At 41.4% G+C, this 14,733-nt stretch overlaps 1 protein-coding gene across 1 annotated transcript in view; it reads left to right on the top strand.

Moving 5' to 3' along the window:
• The window catches only part of LOC104623568 (glycine receptor subunit alpha-2-like), a gene marked incomplete at its 5' end in the record, with an annotated part of 27,147 nt that extends 18,813 nt beyond the window's left edge, over window positions 1–8,334 (top strand). Inside the window, one exon of the mRNA XM_010290698.1 lies at window positions 8,056–8,334. Within this exon, the coding sequence (XP_010289000.1) occupies window positions 8,056–8,334 (279 nt within the window). The remainder of the gene's footprint in view (window positions 1–8,055) is intronic.
• Between the last annotated feature and the right edge of the window lie 6,399 nt (window positions 8,335–14,733).

The raw sequence follows: 14,733 nt of genomic DNA, 5'->3' as shown, positions 1-14,733 counted from the left end.
TCCCCAGTGAGAACCGGGCCAGCCTCTGCTTTCATCAGAGAGAGGCTGGCAGAGAGTTACCCAAGAGCAGTCAAGTCTCCAGACTTCACTGTCCTGAGTGGATTTAATATCCAGTGTTTACAAGACACTCACAGATCACTGTGTCTGGATATTTTAAGGCATTACTTTCATTTAAAACAAAGGGAAACGAAGACACTGTGTCAGGAATAGATCTGCTGTTATTTAGGAGTTTTAACTCTCTATCATAACATCCATGATGCTTTGCAAAACAGCAGTTCATCTTGTTCTCCTTCCCTCCCCCAGAATTAAAATACTAATTATATTATATATAAAACATTAAATTAAATAAGAAATTGGAACAGGCTGCCCAGGAAGGTGGTGGAGTCACCACCACTGGAAGTGTTCAAAAAACATGTAGACGTGGTGCTTCAGGACATGGTTTAGTGGGCGTGGTGGTGTTGGGTTAATGGTTGGACTTGATGATCTTAAAGGTCTTTTCCAACCTTAACGTTTCTGTGATTCTGTGAAATTTACATCAACTGCATTTGCAAAAATCGAGAGAAAGAAGCCTTGCATTACTAAAGAAAAAGGAAAATCTTTTTTTTTTCTAACAAACTGATCACCCTTACTGACGGTATAATCTTTATTATTAAGTAATCCTTGAAAAATTTAGATTCCACTTAAAGATTTTTTCAAGCTATGAAAATATTTTTCTCCACAACATGTTTAAATTATGTTACTCTTTCACTTGGATAATGTGCAATTCCTACTCAAAGAGGGCAAAGCCAAGTTAACTACCATTTCATTATAGTATTAACAACGGTTCACTTGCTGTTCTTACAGAATGAGTAAATGACTCATTCTTCAGAGATTCTTCTGCTGTTTATTTGAGATAGGAGGTATTATTAAACACAGCTTTCTAAAACAAACCTAAATTTGTCCATTGGAAACCCTTACCAAAGACAACAATGACCAATTTATCTTCCATTAATTAAAATGGTGGTGCTATTTTTAATAAAAGGTCTGTTTTACTTAGATTTTATAAGGCATGAGTGTCCAAATGAGAGAAAAAACAAACTTCAGTGAGCAGGAAAATCTGTGTTAAGAGAGGTAGAAAAGGGGTGAATGCCACTGTCACACACACAGAACTGTGAGTCCTGACGGAACAGCATCACGCAGTAGGATCACTCAGAGACTGTTTATGTTTTTGATGAAATAACTTGGTGAATATTTAGGAAAAACAATACTTAGGCCAAATTCTGGGAAGTGTTTGGTCTTAACTTTGGGCAGGATTGAGGTGAGAAACTGACCATTTTATATCACTTTTTGCTCCTCTAAATCCTGGATTAAGGAGGAGTGGGGTCTACATATCTGGCTTAGCTGAGCTGAGATCCAGAGCTCTTCAGGGTGGAACAAGCCAGAGAAGTTTGTTACTGACCTCTTTATTACCAAATGCCACCAGAGCTTGCTCCATCTTCCCTTTTACCCCATCTAAGAAACTGGGACACATAGATTTGCTATGTAAGAGTCATCTCTTTCTGTATCAGCAGGATTTAGCCTCAAGGCAGAACAATGTGAAAAGGAAAACATAATGCTCAAAGAACTAAAAATGAGGGGAAATGCAGGACATTTCAATATTGGCTTCAGCTCCTGGCATGTTTATCAAGAGGTGGAAGACCTGAATTCCCATAGGACATGTTGTATTCAGTGAGAGGAATGGTTTCTGTTCCAGGGTCCTTTCTCCAGCAGTGGTCAGCATGGATATTGAGACAAATTGTATTTAAAAGTTCCAAGACAAACCTAGAAGGAATTTTATGTCTTCTGAAAATAAGCATCCAAGGATGCAGTTTTGCATGAATTAGGTTGCACTTTCAACAGCTGCACATGGACCTATGAATCTGTGCCGTTGTGCTCTTTCCATTTTCTGAAATGTTCTCACAAAACAATTTACACACATAAATGAAAGATAACTTCCTTTTAAAAAATAAATTCTCCCTTTCTCCTTCACGATGGTAATGTGTCTTATCCTATTTCCTGCACTGAAAAAAACACAACCACCCCCCAAAAAAGATAACCCACTTATTTCCTTTCCATTTATTTTCATCATGATTTTCTGATCTCTGTGATGTTGTCCTCCAAACACAGCTTTTCTAAGATGAAGAGATCTCATCTACTTTGTTTCGCCTCATGCAGAAAAAGTCTTTTATCAACCTTGCTGCTCCTTTTTGTATTTTATCTAATTCTGCTATGTCTTTACTGAGTTTGAGTGACCAGAAATGCTCCTTGTGTTCAAAACCTGATCACACTGTGAGTGGATAAAGTGGCAGAATGACGTTTTTCGTTTCGTTTGCCAGTTGCCTGACTGCTGCTTAGCGGAGGACTAATATTGTCAGAACCATCTACGTGGTAATTCCCCAAACTTCCATCTGGGAAAGAACCATTTTTGAGCCCATTACTTGTCTATGTATAGTTAGGGTTATGTGTGCTTTACCTTGCTCTTACCAACCCTGTATTTCATTTACTGCCAATTTGTTACTTACTCAGCATTTAGAAATCCTCCCGGAAAGCCTGGCTTAGCTTTGTCCACTTTGAATAGCCTGTTTCACCTGCGTACCTTCCCTTGGGAACCTTTGTCCCATCTCATTTATAAATCTCTTCCTTGTTACTGGGGCTGGCACAGATTCTTGGGGATTCCCTCCCGTGAATCCCTCAGTTATTAAATCGATCTTTTACTCCTAAACTCCATTACTGCCTTTAAAACAGTTAATCTATGAAAGGACCTTCCCTCTTGTATCCTGGCAGTGTAGCTTTGTAGGAGCCTTCAGTGGGGAACCAAAGAGGATTTGAAAATCTGAACATGTTTCTCAGCTGAACTACGTTCATCCACATACTTAATGACTCCCGAGAACTGAAACCATGTGAGCACAACTGTCTTTGCAAAACCACACCGTGAATTATGTAAAGTACAGAGAGATGGGAGGTGTCTCAAAATCATAAAGATGATTTAGGAATTCAGTCTCCAAAGCTATTTTGGTACCTAATTCCTATTGATTCTATTTTGTATTCAAGTCTGAACTTATTGTGGGTTTTTAACTTTGTGCTTATGAATGCCAAAAGGAAAATTATGTTCTCCACCCTATACCTAAAATTAATCTCCTATGTCCTTGAAATTTAATTAAACCAGGTAGTCTTTTAAATCGTTTGCCCGCCATATGTTAGAAAAAGAATAGCAAAATTAAACAAATAAATCACATCAGAGAGTAAATTAAATACACTGTTTGAAGCCAGCCTCTCTCTCATTTTCCTCATTGTTAAAACTGAGTCAATGCTGACAATAAGCATTTAAAAGTGGTCAGGACAAAACACTTCAGAATGCATTGTACAGAAAGCTGTGCATGCAAGGCATTGAATAGACTAGATTTTCTGAAGTACTTTTCCCATTCCTGATTGCTTTGGTGTGAAGCTGGTAGTATGAATTACATTCTAGACCTGATGGAATAAAAATAAAAGCTTTACAAAGATGGAAGATGAAAAAAGAAAACCATGTCAGCAGTATAAATCCCCCAATTTACCTGTTGCCTACTGTAAAGATAAGTCAAGAGAATGTAATGCCATTACTTTGTAAAGCACAGAAATTTACTAAATTCATAAATGGAAATTAAAAATTGAGTCTGTAATTCTTGTTTGATGAAAATTGTTTAAAGCTAACACCTAAGCATGTTCATTATGACACCATAAGAGAATACATATAAACCTATACTGTTGAAAAAGCATCTGTAGAAAGCATTTATCCAATCTCAGAAAATGTAATTAGTTTTCAAAGGATAATTCTTCTAAAATACTCAGGAGTGTGAACATATGAAAGGAGGAAACCAGCAAAAGAACACTTTCATCTTGCTATTTATTTCTTTTCTATTTCTCTTCCTAGCTTGTGACCCTTCTACCTATGTCTTTATCAAGGACGGATTGAGTTATGACTATGTATTATGCAAGACTAACTTCACATCCTTTTAGAAGGATAAAGTCAATGACTTCAATGGCAGTGGATTCTGCCACTCCAGTTGATGTCCAATGGCTTCCAGCTGTTCTTTGATTTTGGTTTTAAAACCTGTAAAAACATAAATAGCCTAGGATTTAAGCAAGTGAGTTCCTGTCCAGTTTAAAATGAGTAAGTTTTATGTATAATCTGCTTAAAATAATGGTAGAAATGTTTGCAAAGTCACTTTGACCAGTTTATCAGGGGCTAAGCTGATGGACAGCACAGGTTGAAGACTGTTTTTGGATGAGTCTCCATGGTAGGGTATGTCAGATGGTATGAACTGAATATGACTGAATGAAGAATGACCCTGCAACCCCACCAGAAGGTCCCTAGGTAGGTTGCCCAGTAGTTCACCAAGCCTCTAGGTTAAAGGAAGACATATCCACTGTGTTAATGGAAGGAACTTGAGGTCAGTTCTTCTTTTGAAACATGAAAAAAAAGTGTTCTTTTTGTTAAAGGATCTAAATTTGGTTTTCTTTCTCCATGACTATTCCCCAAAATCCTTTATATGTAACAGAACGTTGGAAAATAATCTGAAATGTCAAATTGTAGTTTTGCCATAATATTATGGTATTTTAGAGGCAGTTTTTTAAACTACATCTGTACTGCTAAAGTAAATCACATAGGGGATTGTATTGTTCCTGAGGCCAGCTATCACCACATGGCTCATGACTGTAGTGTGTAGTTAGTCCCCAGTGGAGCAGGTTCATCTGGGAGAAAGCTTGTTGGCATGGTCCACGCCAGAGTGAGCTATCCCACAAGCAGCGTGGAAAATGAAGTTCCAGCACTTGGGTTGACCCCCAGCTCCCCTCAGCAGCAGGGAGGAAGTCTTTCTGTCTCCGCTGTTTCATTTTGGGTGAAACCAGTTTAAGGGCTCAGAGGACCAACAGGACACAAACCTGACTCTGCAGTCTCCTGGGAAAAGTATCCTTCTAGCACATACATGCAGGTCTTGATCTCTGCAGGGTTTCGTTGTTAATTTTCAACAGTATTGGCCAATTTCATCAGAAAGGGCAGAGACATCACCACCCTGAGGTCTTTCAGGTGATGTCTGGTCAGGTGGGAGAGCTCTGATGGGGTCAGGTCCTGCTTGTGAGACTGCAGTGGCTGGCAGCGCTCAGAGGGCAGGCCGGTAGGTGCCAGACTGCAAAGGCCCTTTGCCTCCTGGGGGATTTTACTGCTGAAAATCACATGGTGGTTATGGAGCTGTGGTACCTCCAGGGCTAGAGGTGGGGCTGTAAGGACTGTGGCTTTGCTTGTTTCCAGTGGCACTTAGATGGTTGCAACAGTTACAGCTTAGGTGTCACCAGTGCTAAGTTTTTGTAAGAGTGTAATATCAAACATAGAAACAAGTGGCAGGGTAGGAACACGGTGCCATTCTCTTAATTAATTATTTAGTCTTTGAAAAAAGTTTTTCTGATACAGGTGGGAACAAGGCTACATAAACACAGACTTTTTTGCAAACAGCAAACAGTTCCATGTTGGGAGAACAGGTAACAAGCCAGTGAAGAGATTTACTGGGGAGAAGGGACTCAAATCTGCTCAAGCAGAGGAGGAGACCAAGCACATGCTCCTCACACCCCAGGTGATTTCTGTATCTCTTGTATCCAAGGTAAATCAGCATCTACTGCAAGTCCTAAATAAAAAAATAGCGTGGGGACTGGACACACTTCCCTCTGGGTGTTGTGAGAAAGAAGTGGCACAGCCAACTGTCTATGGGGGGAAAAGCAAGGCTCTAAATCCCATTGGGAAATGAGTGGCTCCTGACAGCTACAGGTTGGGAGCTTAAGACCTGAAAGTGATTCAAATATCCCTGTCCCTAATCTTAGATGGCTTCCCGCTCAAGTTACAACAGTGTAAATTCAAAAGCAGGGCTGTGACATTGAAGATGAATGAATTAGCTCCGCACGACAAAGTTGCGACACAGCAGGGCATGGTGGAAGTCGGGACTCTGCAAACCCTGCTTTGAGATCAGTACATTTTTTTTTTCCTCCCATACATCCCTCAGGAGTAACAGAAATTAAATTTTTTAAAAATGAATGAAGTACATATGGCAACACAGCTGTTGAAAATCTGTTACCCTTTTTGATCACCTCTTGTGTCCTGGGCATGCATTTATCCTTCAAACTCAGTAAAAGGGAAAGCGCTGTGAAGGAGATGGCTCCGCGTATTATTGGGGCACTCTGTGGTGTTAATAAGTCATGCAAGAGAAACCTTGCCTATAAGACTATCCAGAACTGAGGTCTCAGTGGGTTCATCTTTAAAATACTTTACATATATATAATCACTACGACAAGCAGAATTTCAGATTTTTCAATGAGGGAGTGCAAACTGTAAAGAAATAAAATTGAAAAAGGAGAGGACCGTGCTTCTTTTTCTTAATGATGGCAAGCTTTTGAAATAAAAGGGGTATAAACCTTGGATAAGTGCTCAAACAGCCATTCAATACCACAATTTTCCACCTGCTTACAAGTACTCTGTAGAATAGTCCTCAGGCTGAAGTGACAGGGGCTCCAGAGCACTGTTTACTGCCTATCCTCCTTCCAAAAGCACTCAATGTCATAAGCAGTCAGAGTGACTATTTCTTATTTGGTAGAGTTGGATCACGCTACTGGTTATTCATGTTTGTGTGTCAGCTCCAAGGTAAGGAGAGCAAGCCTGGTGATATATTCAAATGTCGGAGCTGAGGAGAGAGAAAAATGCAATTATTGAAAGAGGTGCTTCTGTGAAGGAGCAGTGATTTACATCCTGAATAGGTGTAAATTATCCTCCCTCCCCACCCCCAAGTTCAACAAATGTACTCCTTATTCAATATCTTGCTGCTGTGATGTTTTTTTTCTTGCAGTCTCTGATTCTCTGTTAAGATCAGAAGGCTGTGGTTTAGTGAGAGAGATGAGGGAGTATTCCCTGTGAGGGAGTGGGCTCCTTGTGAACCCAAGAAGTAGTCATTTTAAGTCAACAATGAAGTATTTGTCGGTCAAAGAGAAGACCTTTAACTAGGGCAAGCTGCTGGACCTACAGTTCTTCCCTGCTGGAATGGAAAAGATCAGAGCTGCTTGTTTGTTGGGTTTGAATCGTTTACGGAGGGCTGCCAGTAACTGTTCACTTGTGTATTATTGTGCTATCAGACAGGAGAAATGGCAGTGTGACAGTGCTGACCAGCACAATCACAAACCTTTCATCACACAGTTATCATGGTGATAAAAGTTCCATGGTAGTTGCTCACCCCTCCAAAAACAAATATTGCCTACTCATACAAGAGTGAGAATGGATTTCTGGAAGGTGGTGTCTATTAGCTCACGCTATTGCACCTAACTCCCCGTTACCACTAAATCCAAGTGCTCAGTGCGCTTTGAAGTATTGATTCTCAAAGTGCTCCTGTAAGCAAGGAGGGGCCATGCTCTATCCTCGTTTCATAGATCAGAGATGATGGTGTTAGGCTGCAGTTACATTGAGACATGGATACACATTGCCATGAGCTTGGGCCTGTGGATCTCTGGGTCATTCAATTCAACCTGGCCAGAGCAGGCTCCCTCCTACCAACATGGCGATGGTTCCTCCCTACAGCAAGCCCAAGGAGAGCGATGAGAAACCTGTGGAGTCAGATCTCTTCCTTATGGGGTTGGATTACAGCTTGCAGCTCAGGGTACTTGATTTAGTCAGAGTACTAAAAAATTAAAGTTCTAAAAAAAAAACTAAAAAACTAAACAAAAATTAAGTGGAGTCAGATCTCTTCCTTATGGGGTTGGATTACAGCTTGCAGCTCAGGGTACTTGATTTAGTCAGAGCCAGAAAAATTAAAGTTCTGATTCACAAACACTGGCAGTCATCTAATTTCCATGTATTTTTATGTGAGTTTTCATTCCTTGCTTGTCTTTGAAATGCGGACTTTGTACCATAGCTTAACCAGCTAATTTGCTTCAGTGCTTTGAAGGGGTGCACCTCAACTGTGCAAGTATAGGGCGTGCTCGATAGGCAGGTGATTGTGTGTCTTATTTATCTTCTTTATCCCCCAGGAAGATGAAGTTACTCGTGACAGTCGATTCAATTTTAGTGGCTATGGCATGGGTCACTGCCTCCAAGTCAAAGATGGCACAGCAGTCAAGGCTACTCCACCCAACCCGCCTCCGGCACCACCAAAGGATTCAGATTCCATCAAAAAGAAGTTTGTTGACCGTGCAAAAAGGATTGATACAATATCCCGTGCTGCATTCCCACTCGCCTTCCTCATTTTCAACATCTTTTACTGGATTACATACAAAATTATACGGCATGAGGACATTCACAAGAAATAGGCAACTCTGGTTCACCAGGACTTCTTAGCCAAAGTGACCCACATGTAAATAAACAGTGAAATGTCTTTCTGTCATTCAGACTAAGATTTTCTTTCCCCTCCCAGGACACTGAAGAAAAAATGAACAAAGGGGAAATGAAGTGCAAAAGGAAAAGTGATTGCATAAAAAAATATGCCATGAGACCAGTCAATGAGGGTTCCCCCTATGTACTCTCAGTGTTGTTCTTCCAGATTCAGCATTGATCAGACATCTGCAAATGGGGCCAAATTTTACCCAGCTTTATCATCAAGATATTATCTTTCAAAACACAAGAGAATCAGAAAACAAACAATTCTCGTAAAACATCTGTCAAGAGACTGTGGTGGCTACAGTACAGTGAGTTATAAGAGGACCAAACTTTTTCAGGATAATGTTGCCTTTCTATTTGAAACAAGTCTACCGAGCTACATTCCATGACCATGTCTGTAGTTAGAGGTTTCACCAAGGAGTCCTTTTGTGGGTTGTAAATTATTTCTACTGACAAGAGAGGATAAAAAAAAGAAAAAAAACGATTTATACTTTACTATCCTTGTGGGTGTGCATTTTAATATTATCTTGCTTTACTAGAATTGTAATTTTGGGGTTGAACTTGTGTGTCATGTGATTTATTTGATAGTTGACACTCCAAAACCAGTGAAACTGCCTGGTTTATTTTTGTTGGAAGACAGTGCACTTACTTCATTTTATTTCTGCTGACTTTACATGCAACTTGAGGTGCCAAACTGTATTTTACCTATTGTGCTACCCTGTACCACACTGCTTAGTAAGAACTTGTTTCCTCAAAGGTGTAGCTCAGTTTAGCATTGAGTTTCTATTACTGCTGTCATTGTAGCTGCAATCAATATCTCTATAGGTAAACACAACTTGTTTACAGACCTCTAATTTATATCTTTACTCAAAGTGGCTATCATTTTAAATATCATTAAATAACCTAAGAATTTTAAAACTGTACTGTGATTTTCAGAACCTGTTACCTTTTGGTGCCGGATCTGCGTTATTCAAATCCTTGCTACATGTTTTAAAGTAGAAAATTAAAAAAAAAAAAAAAAAGGTATTTTTGCTTACACAGAAGAAGACAACCTGTAACATAAGACGAATCAAACATTAAAATTTTACACTTGCTGTAAAAGAGTTTATTAAAAAAGGTATTTGTTCAATTTCAATAAAGCTAAATGTGGTACTAACGTTTCTTCACTCTTTTCTTCACTTGCAGCAGCAGGGATGCTCGCACCAGGGCCCAGCTCTTCCACCGCTCTGTCGGCAGAAAGAGGGTGAAAAGCAGCCTTCTGCTGACCCGGCGTAGCACGCCAAATTTCGCTATCTACCCCTCAGCAAAGGGGCTTGTTGCAGCCCCCGGGAGCGTGTCAAGGACTGCGTCGGAAGTGCGGCTGGGGTATGACAGGAGCACTGGCACAACATTTGCCCCTGCGGAGCCCGGCCTGGGGGAGGAGGCACAGAATCACAGAATCGTTAAGGTTGGAAAAGACCTTTAAGATCATCCAAGTCCAACCGCCAACCCAAGGCCGCTGCCGGCTCACAGCATCCGTGCACGGCAAGAAGCTCACCGCAGCTTCGCACGTGCTGTGCCCGGCTTCAGGTTTTCCTAAACTCTCTCCTGGCTTCCTCGCGGCGTCGCCACTTTGGGGAGCCGAAGGACGTGCTGCGAGGGCCTTGCGTCAGGTGCCTCCTGCAGACGTCGTTAACGGCCGATAGCTTAAAAGCAAATTACATTGCACACAGTTCGCTGCCCTTCCCTTGAGAGGCCAAAATACACACCTTGTAGCTGCCCAGCACAGACATGTTGAGTGTGTGTGTGTGTCTGTGTGTGTCTGTGTCTGTGTCGGTCCCTCCCCACGGGGCTACCTGTAACCACCAGGCTTTGTTCCTCTCCCAGGACCGGGGAGGGAATCTAGGGATCTTGAGTCCCAAACAGTTACATAAATTAGCGGTAAAAAGCCAGTTGTGCATTTTATCTCCCCACACCTTCCTCAGCTCTGCGGGCTCTCCTGTCACTTACAGCTGTGATGGAACTGACAACAATCATCTTCATCTCTTTGAGACCCTGGAGCCAGACGTGACTGACAGCTCTGGAAGGGGGAACTAGTGAGAACTCAAGACAACAGTCCAAACTAATTTGCTTTGCGAAATAAGCTTTTTACTCAAATTTAGGTATCATAATATTTGTAATTTTTATAGTCTAAGGTTTGCTTTTATTCCTTTTTAAGGTGGAAGAGTATTTGATTAATGGGTAATGTAGTAGAGGAAAACCCCAGCACAATCCTAGTTCCATGAGCTCCAGCAGCGTGAGGATACCCAGCTGTAAACTGCATTTGTATGGGAAGTTAGGAGCCTTCATTGGTACATAATTCATATTCAGAGGCCACTTTTACCAGTCCCTCGTTCCAGAAACTCTGCTCTAAATGAAGGCGTAATGCCAAGATTAGTGTCAAAGCTCAGCGCCCAGATGTGCGAGCCTATTGCCCGTAACTCCCCCGTACGCCTGCAGACCACTGCAACAGGGATGCAAAACTGTTCTCAGCTGATGGATGTTTGTATGTCCCTTTTTGCAGTGAAGCTCATGTGTCTCCAACCATCCGCATCACAAACTCACTTGCACAGTACTTGGCTGTTAGCGTTGACTAAATAGTTTGCTAAAATATTCTGTTGATTGGATTTGAGGTATGCTGACAGTATCCAAGGGAAGATTGCTCCACTGTTGCCTTATATATAAACGTAGGTCCAGTCATGGGAGTAATCTGTGCACAAAATCCTTGCAGGCCTCTCTCTTTTTGAAGACAGACAGAATTTGTAGCTACGCAGCAATTAGTTGTGAATCTTGAAATAATCTGACTAAATTTTGGACATAAATGATGCATGCAAATGGATAAGGCCCACCAAGCATGGCAATTAGGAATGGTCACATGATACAGAAGAGTTCTCAGGACACTGGTCAGTGGCCTGCGAACCGTCTCACACAGAGATGGTTTGATACCAGACGGGTATCAAAGAGCTTCTTCTGAAAGAACATGGCTGGTGCCAGAAAGTTGTATACTGGCTGAGAAAATGCCTGCAGATAAGAAGTCAAATAACAAGGGTAGCAAGAATTACAGAAGGACATAACTTTCCTAAAACAAATGCTCAGAGAAACAAGACTCAAAAACCGGTCACCTTGCACTCAGGGAAGTAGCAGAATTAAATAGTGAAGAAACTTCATTTCCAGGCACTATTGCAAGAGGAAAAAGAACGGCTTAGAAAATAAGCCCTGGACAAACAGCTTTCGTGAAGCAGGAGAAACAATGGGATGGAAGGAAAGAGGCCTGGGATTAATTCTGAAGAGCTTCCAGACATATTGGAAAACCTGCAGGTTACAATTCTAGCTGGTAAGATAAAATGAAGTCCTTGGGCATTTAAAATGCCTGCATTTAGTTATAAAACAATTATAATTACTTCTAATTTACCAAGAACACTTAAAAAGCTTTAAGCGTGTCTTTAAAGGATGCAACATTAGGTCAGGTCATTGGCATCCTGTTGTTACAGGCTGGAGCTGCGTGGTTCAGTACTCATGGAGAGAGGTTAGCCATCTCCCACCAGAGAGATGCTGTCATGTACTGCAATAAAGCCTCATCAATAAAACAGATCTTTCTTTAAGAAAAATCTTGCTGCAATAGGAGGAAAGTGAAAAAAAAAGTGCAATATGAGATGACATCTCTTTGTGTTCCTTTCCTGTTTCTTTTTCTCCATAATTTTTCAGGCAGCAGAGCCGTAACTTGTGTGTACTGAATCATAGCTGATACGTAGCGTAGCAATAGAGGCTTTTGGGGTCTCCAGTATGAGATACAGCAATTCATAACTGCTGGGGGACAACATGATGCTTCTGGGGTCAGATTTTTCTTGTGCTAGAGAGGTGAGGAGTAAAGGCCAACCCCATTCATCCACCGATGTTGAGATTTTCTCACTCTGCTTCCCTTCTTCCCCAGCATGAGATGCTGAAGGCAACAGGAAAGAGCTGATGGAAAAATAATGTTCATCTCCTACAGGCTGAACTGCTACAGCCCTTCACCTTTGTGCAAACCTGTCATTGACATTGGTGGCACAGGAGCTGCTGACCAAACGTGAGGCACCAGCAAAACTTACAGCCTTACGTAGCTGATGTTATTGAAAACATTGTGGAGGAATCTGGAACTAATCGTTGAGATTATGGGCATTTCCCAGGAAGGGACTCACTGAGCTGAAGTGGTGTCTTTGGCTCAGCAACATGATTCTGCGTCACCTGGAAGTCACATTTCATGAACTTATTCTAAAGATCTGACCCAGTACAATACTGACATTTCTATATTTAGAAATATATTTCTAAATACAGAAAGAAAGATATTTTACGTGTGGATGTAAAAAGTATATGCACAGCTTTCTAATCCTTATTCCTTTAAAATTAGAACATGGTGAGGAACAAAGAAACAAAAGCTGTTGGATGATCTTTGCATTACACAAAGCAGTATGAAAATAATTTCAATTAATCTATTCGTTTTCATTATCTATAATATAGTATCTGTGGAAAATAAGTTTCCGACAGACCTTCAAGGTAATTTTTTCTAATGCTTTTTGACATAGAAATTTGCGTCTTACAATGTTTTGGAAAACTGGAAAACCAAACCAAATCTGCCTAGAGGAACTCCCGCCTGGGAGAATAATCTAAGCAAAGTCACGCTTTCTCCATAAATGCCCCTTACACATTTTTCTTTAAATATTAATCTTCTCTGGTTTGACAGGAAGAGAAAAAGAATATCTTTATGACATTTGAAGATACTTTTCCTACTTTTGCAGGGAAAATGTGAAATATCATCCCATTTAGTGCTAAATTGCAGAACAAGTGCAGATTCACCAGTCCCAGACAAACTCATATAGCCAATTTACTTTCAATGTGTGTGTAGTGCTCACTAAAATCAGATGCGAAAAAAAAAAAAAAAGTGTTTCATTGACTTCAATAGCTTCTAGATCAGTCCCTAATGAAGGATAAGTTTCCAATGCTAAGCACTAGAAATAATCTGTGAGGGAAAATATTCAGAGTGGATTAGCTCTCTTCAGTATCCTCTAAGGAGGAATAGAAACTTGAGCAAAAATAAGTATCTCAGATAATAATTAGGAAAACTGACTTTGTGAAATGCGTACACTCAGTTCTTTCAGTTCTCACTGAAACAAACTTGCTAAATTAATATCTTTGCTGTGGAGAAACCCTGTGAGGCAATATTAATAAAAAAGCAGTGAACTCTCGGGATACTGACAGCATTTTACTTGTGCTAAAAACTAGGATTTTACTGGGAGAAATTATATAAAATCCTCTCTAGCCATCTGAACAGCTGTATAACTGACTCAAAGACAACTTTTTCAGCTTACTGTAAAACCTGAATCTGACTTTCAGCAGAGTGGGTCCCTATTGCTGGGGACGGCAGACGGCATCTGCCATGCCAAGAAGATGACAGCTGGATCCATTGCTTCTCTTTCCACGCCCAGGAAAAATGGCAAGACCCCTGAAGATGCACGGGGGGATTATATTCCTCAGAAGCACTTAGTGAAAATGCATTTGCACAGAGGGGTTGAAGGATTCACAAACCTTCCCTTTGCCTTGACATGAATCCATTTTCCCTGAAGTGATACAGAGTGCTACCCCTGACATCACAGGGTCAGGCCTGTGGCCGGACGTGTCTGGAAATCCCATCTTCATCCCTTGGCCCCTGGAGAATTCCCTTCTCTCAGCTGCAAGTCCTCTTTGCCTGCTGCAAAGGGTCCCCAGAGCACAGCAAGCCAGCCATGCCTTTGAAAAACAGCTTTGATGGTCGCTACACAGCACCCTATGGCTCCCAAGCAGGGAGACGAGAGCAGAGCAGAGAGGATGCACCACCAGTGCTTGGTGTGGGAGAAGGACTACATGTGCAAGGGTGCCTCTCCTCACCCCTGAGAGCCCAAACCTGGGACGTACTGTCCAGAAGGTCCTCTGGGGCTCACAGGTTAGGCTTACAGAACATCCTGACCATGTTGTGCGTGATGAACATGGTCCCAGTGCTGCTCAGAGACCTCTTTACTGGCACATTCAGCCTACCCCACCCCCTGAGATGTTCAATGGAGTTGCAGCTGTGGCTGCAGAAATAGTTCAAGAAACACTGCAGCACTCAAAAAAAAACCTTCCCTGTTTTCCCTTTACTCCAAAAAGAGAGAAGAGCTATGCCAATGCAACCAACAGAAACTAAATCCAGTGTATTAGTAGTGTTTGCAGCAGTGCTAAAGACCTGTGAGCATGTGTTCCCACAGTAGCCTGGGCATTGCCTGTTTTTCCCGACGCAGATGCCAGAAGAGCGCAACGAGGGA

Source organism: Phaethon lepturus, unplaced genomic scaffold (genome assembly GCF_000687285.1).
Source record: "Phaethon lepturus isolate BGI_N335 unplaced genomic scaffold, ASM68728v1 scaffold1277, whole genome shotgun sequence".
Taxonomy (NCBI): Eukaryota; Metazoa; Chordata; class Aves; order Phaethontiformes; family Phaethontidae; genus Phaethon; species Phaethon lepturus.
Note: the sequence above shows the minus strand (reverse complement) of the source record. Positions and strands in the feature narration are given on the sequence as shown.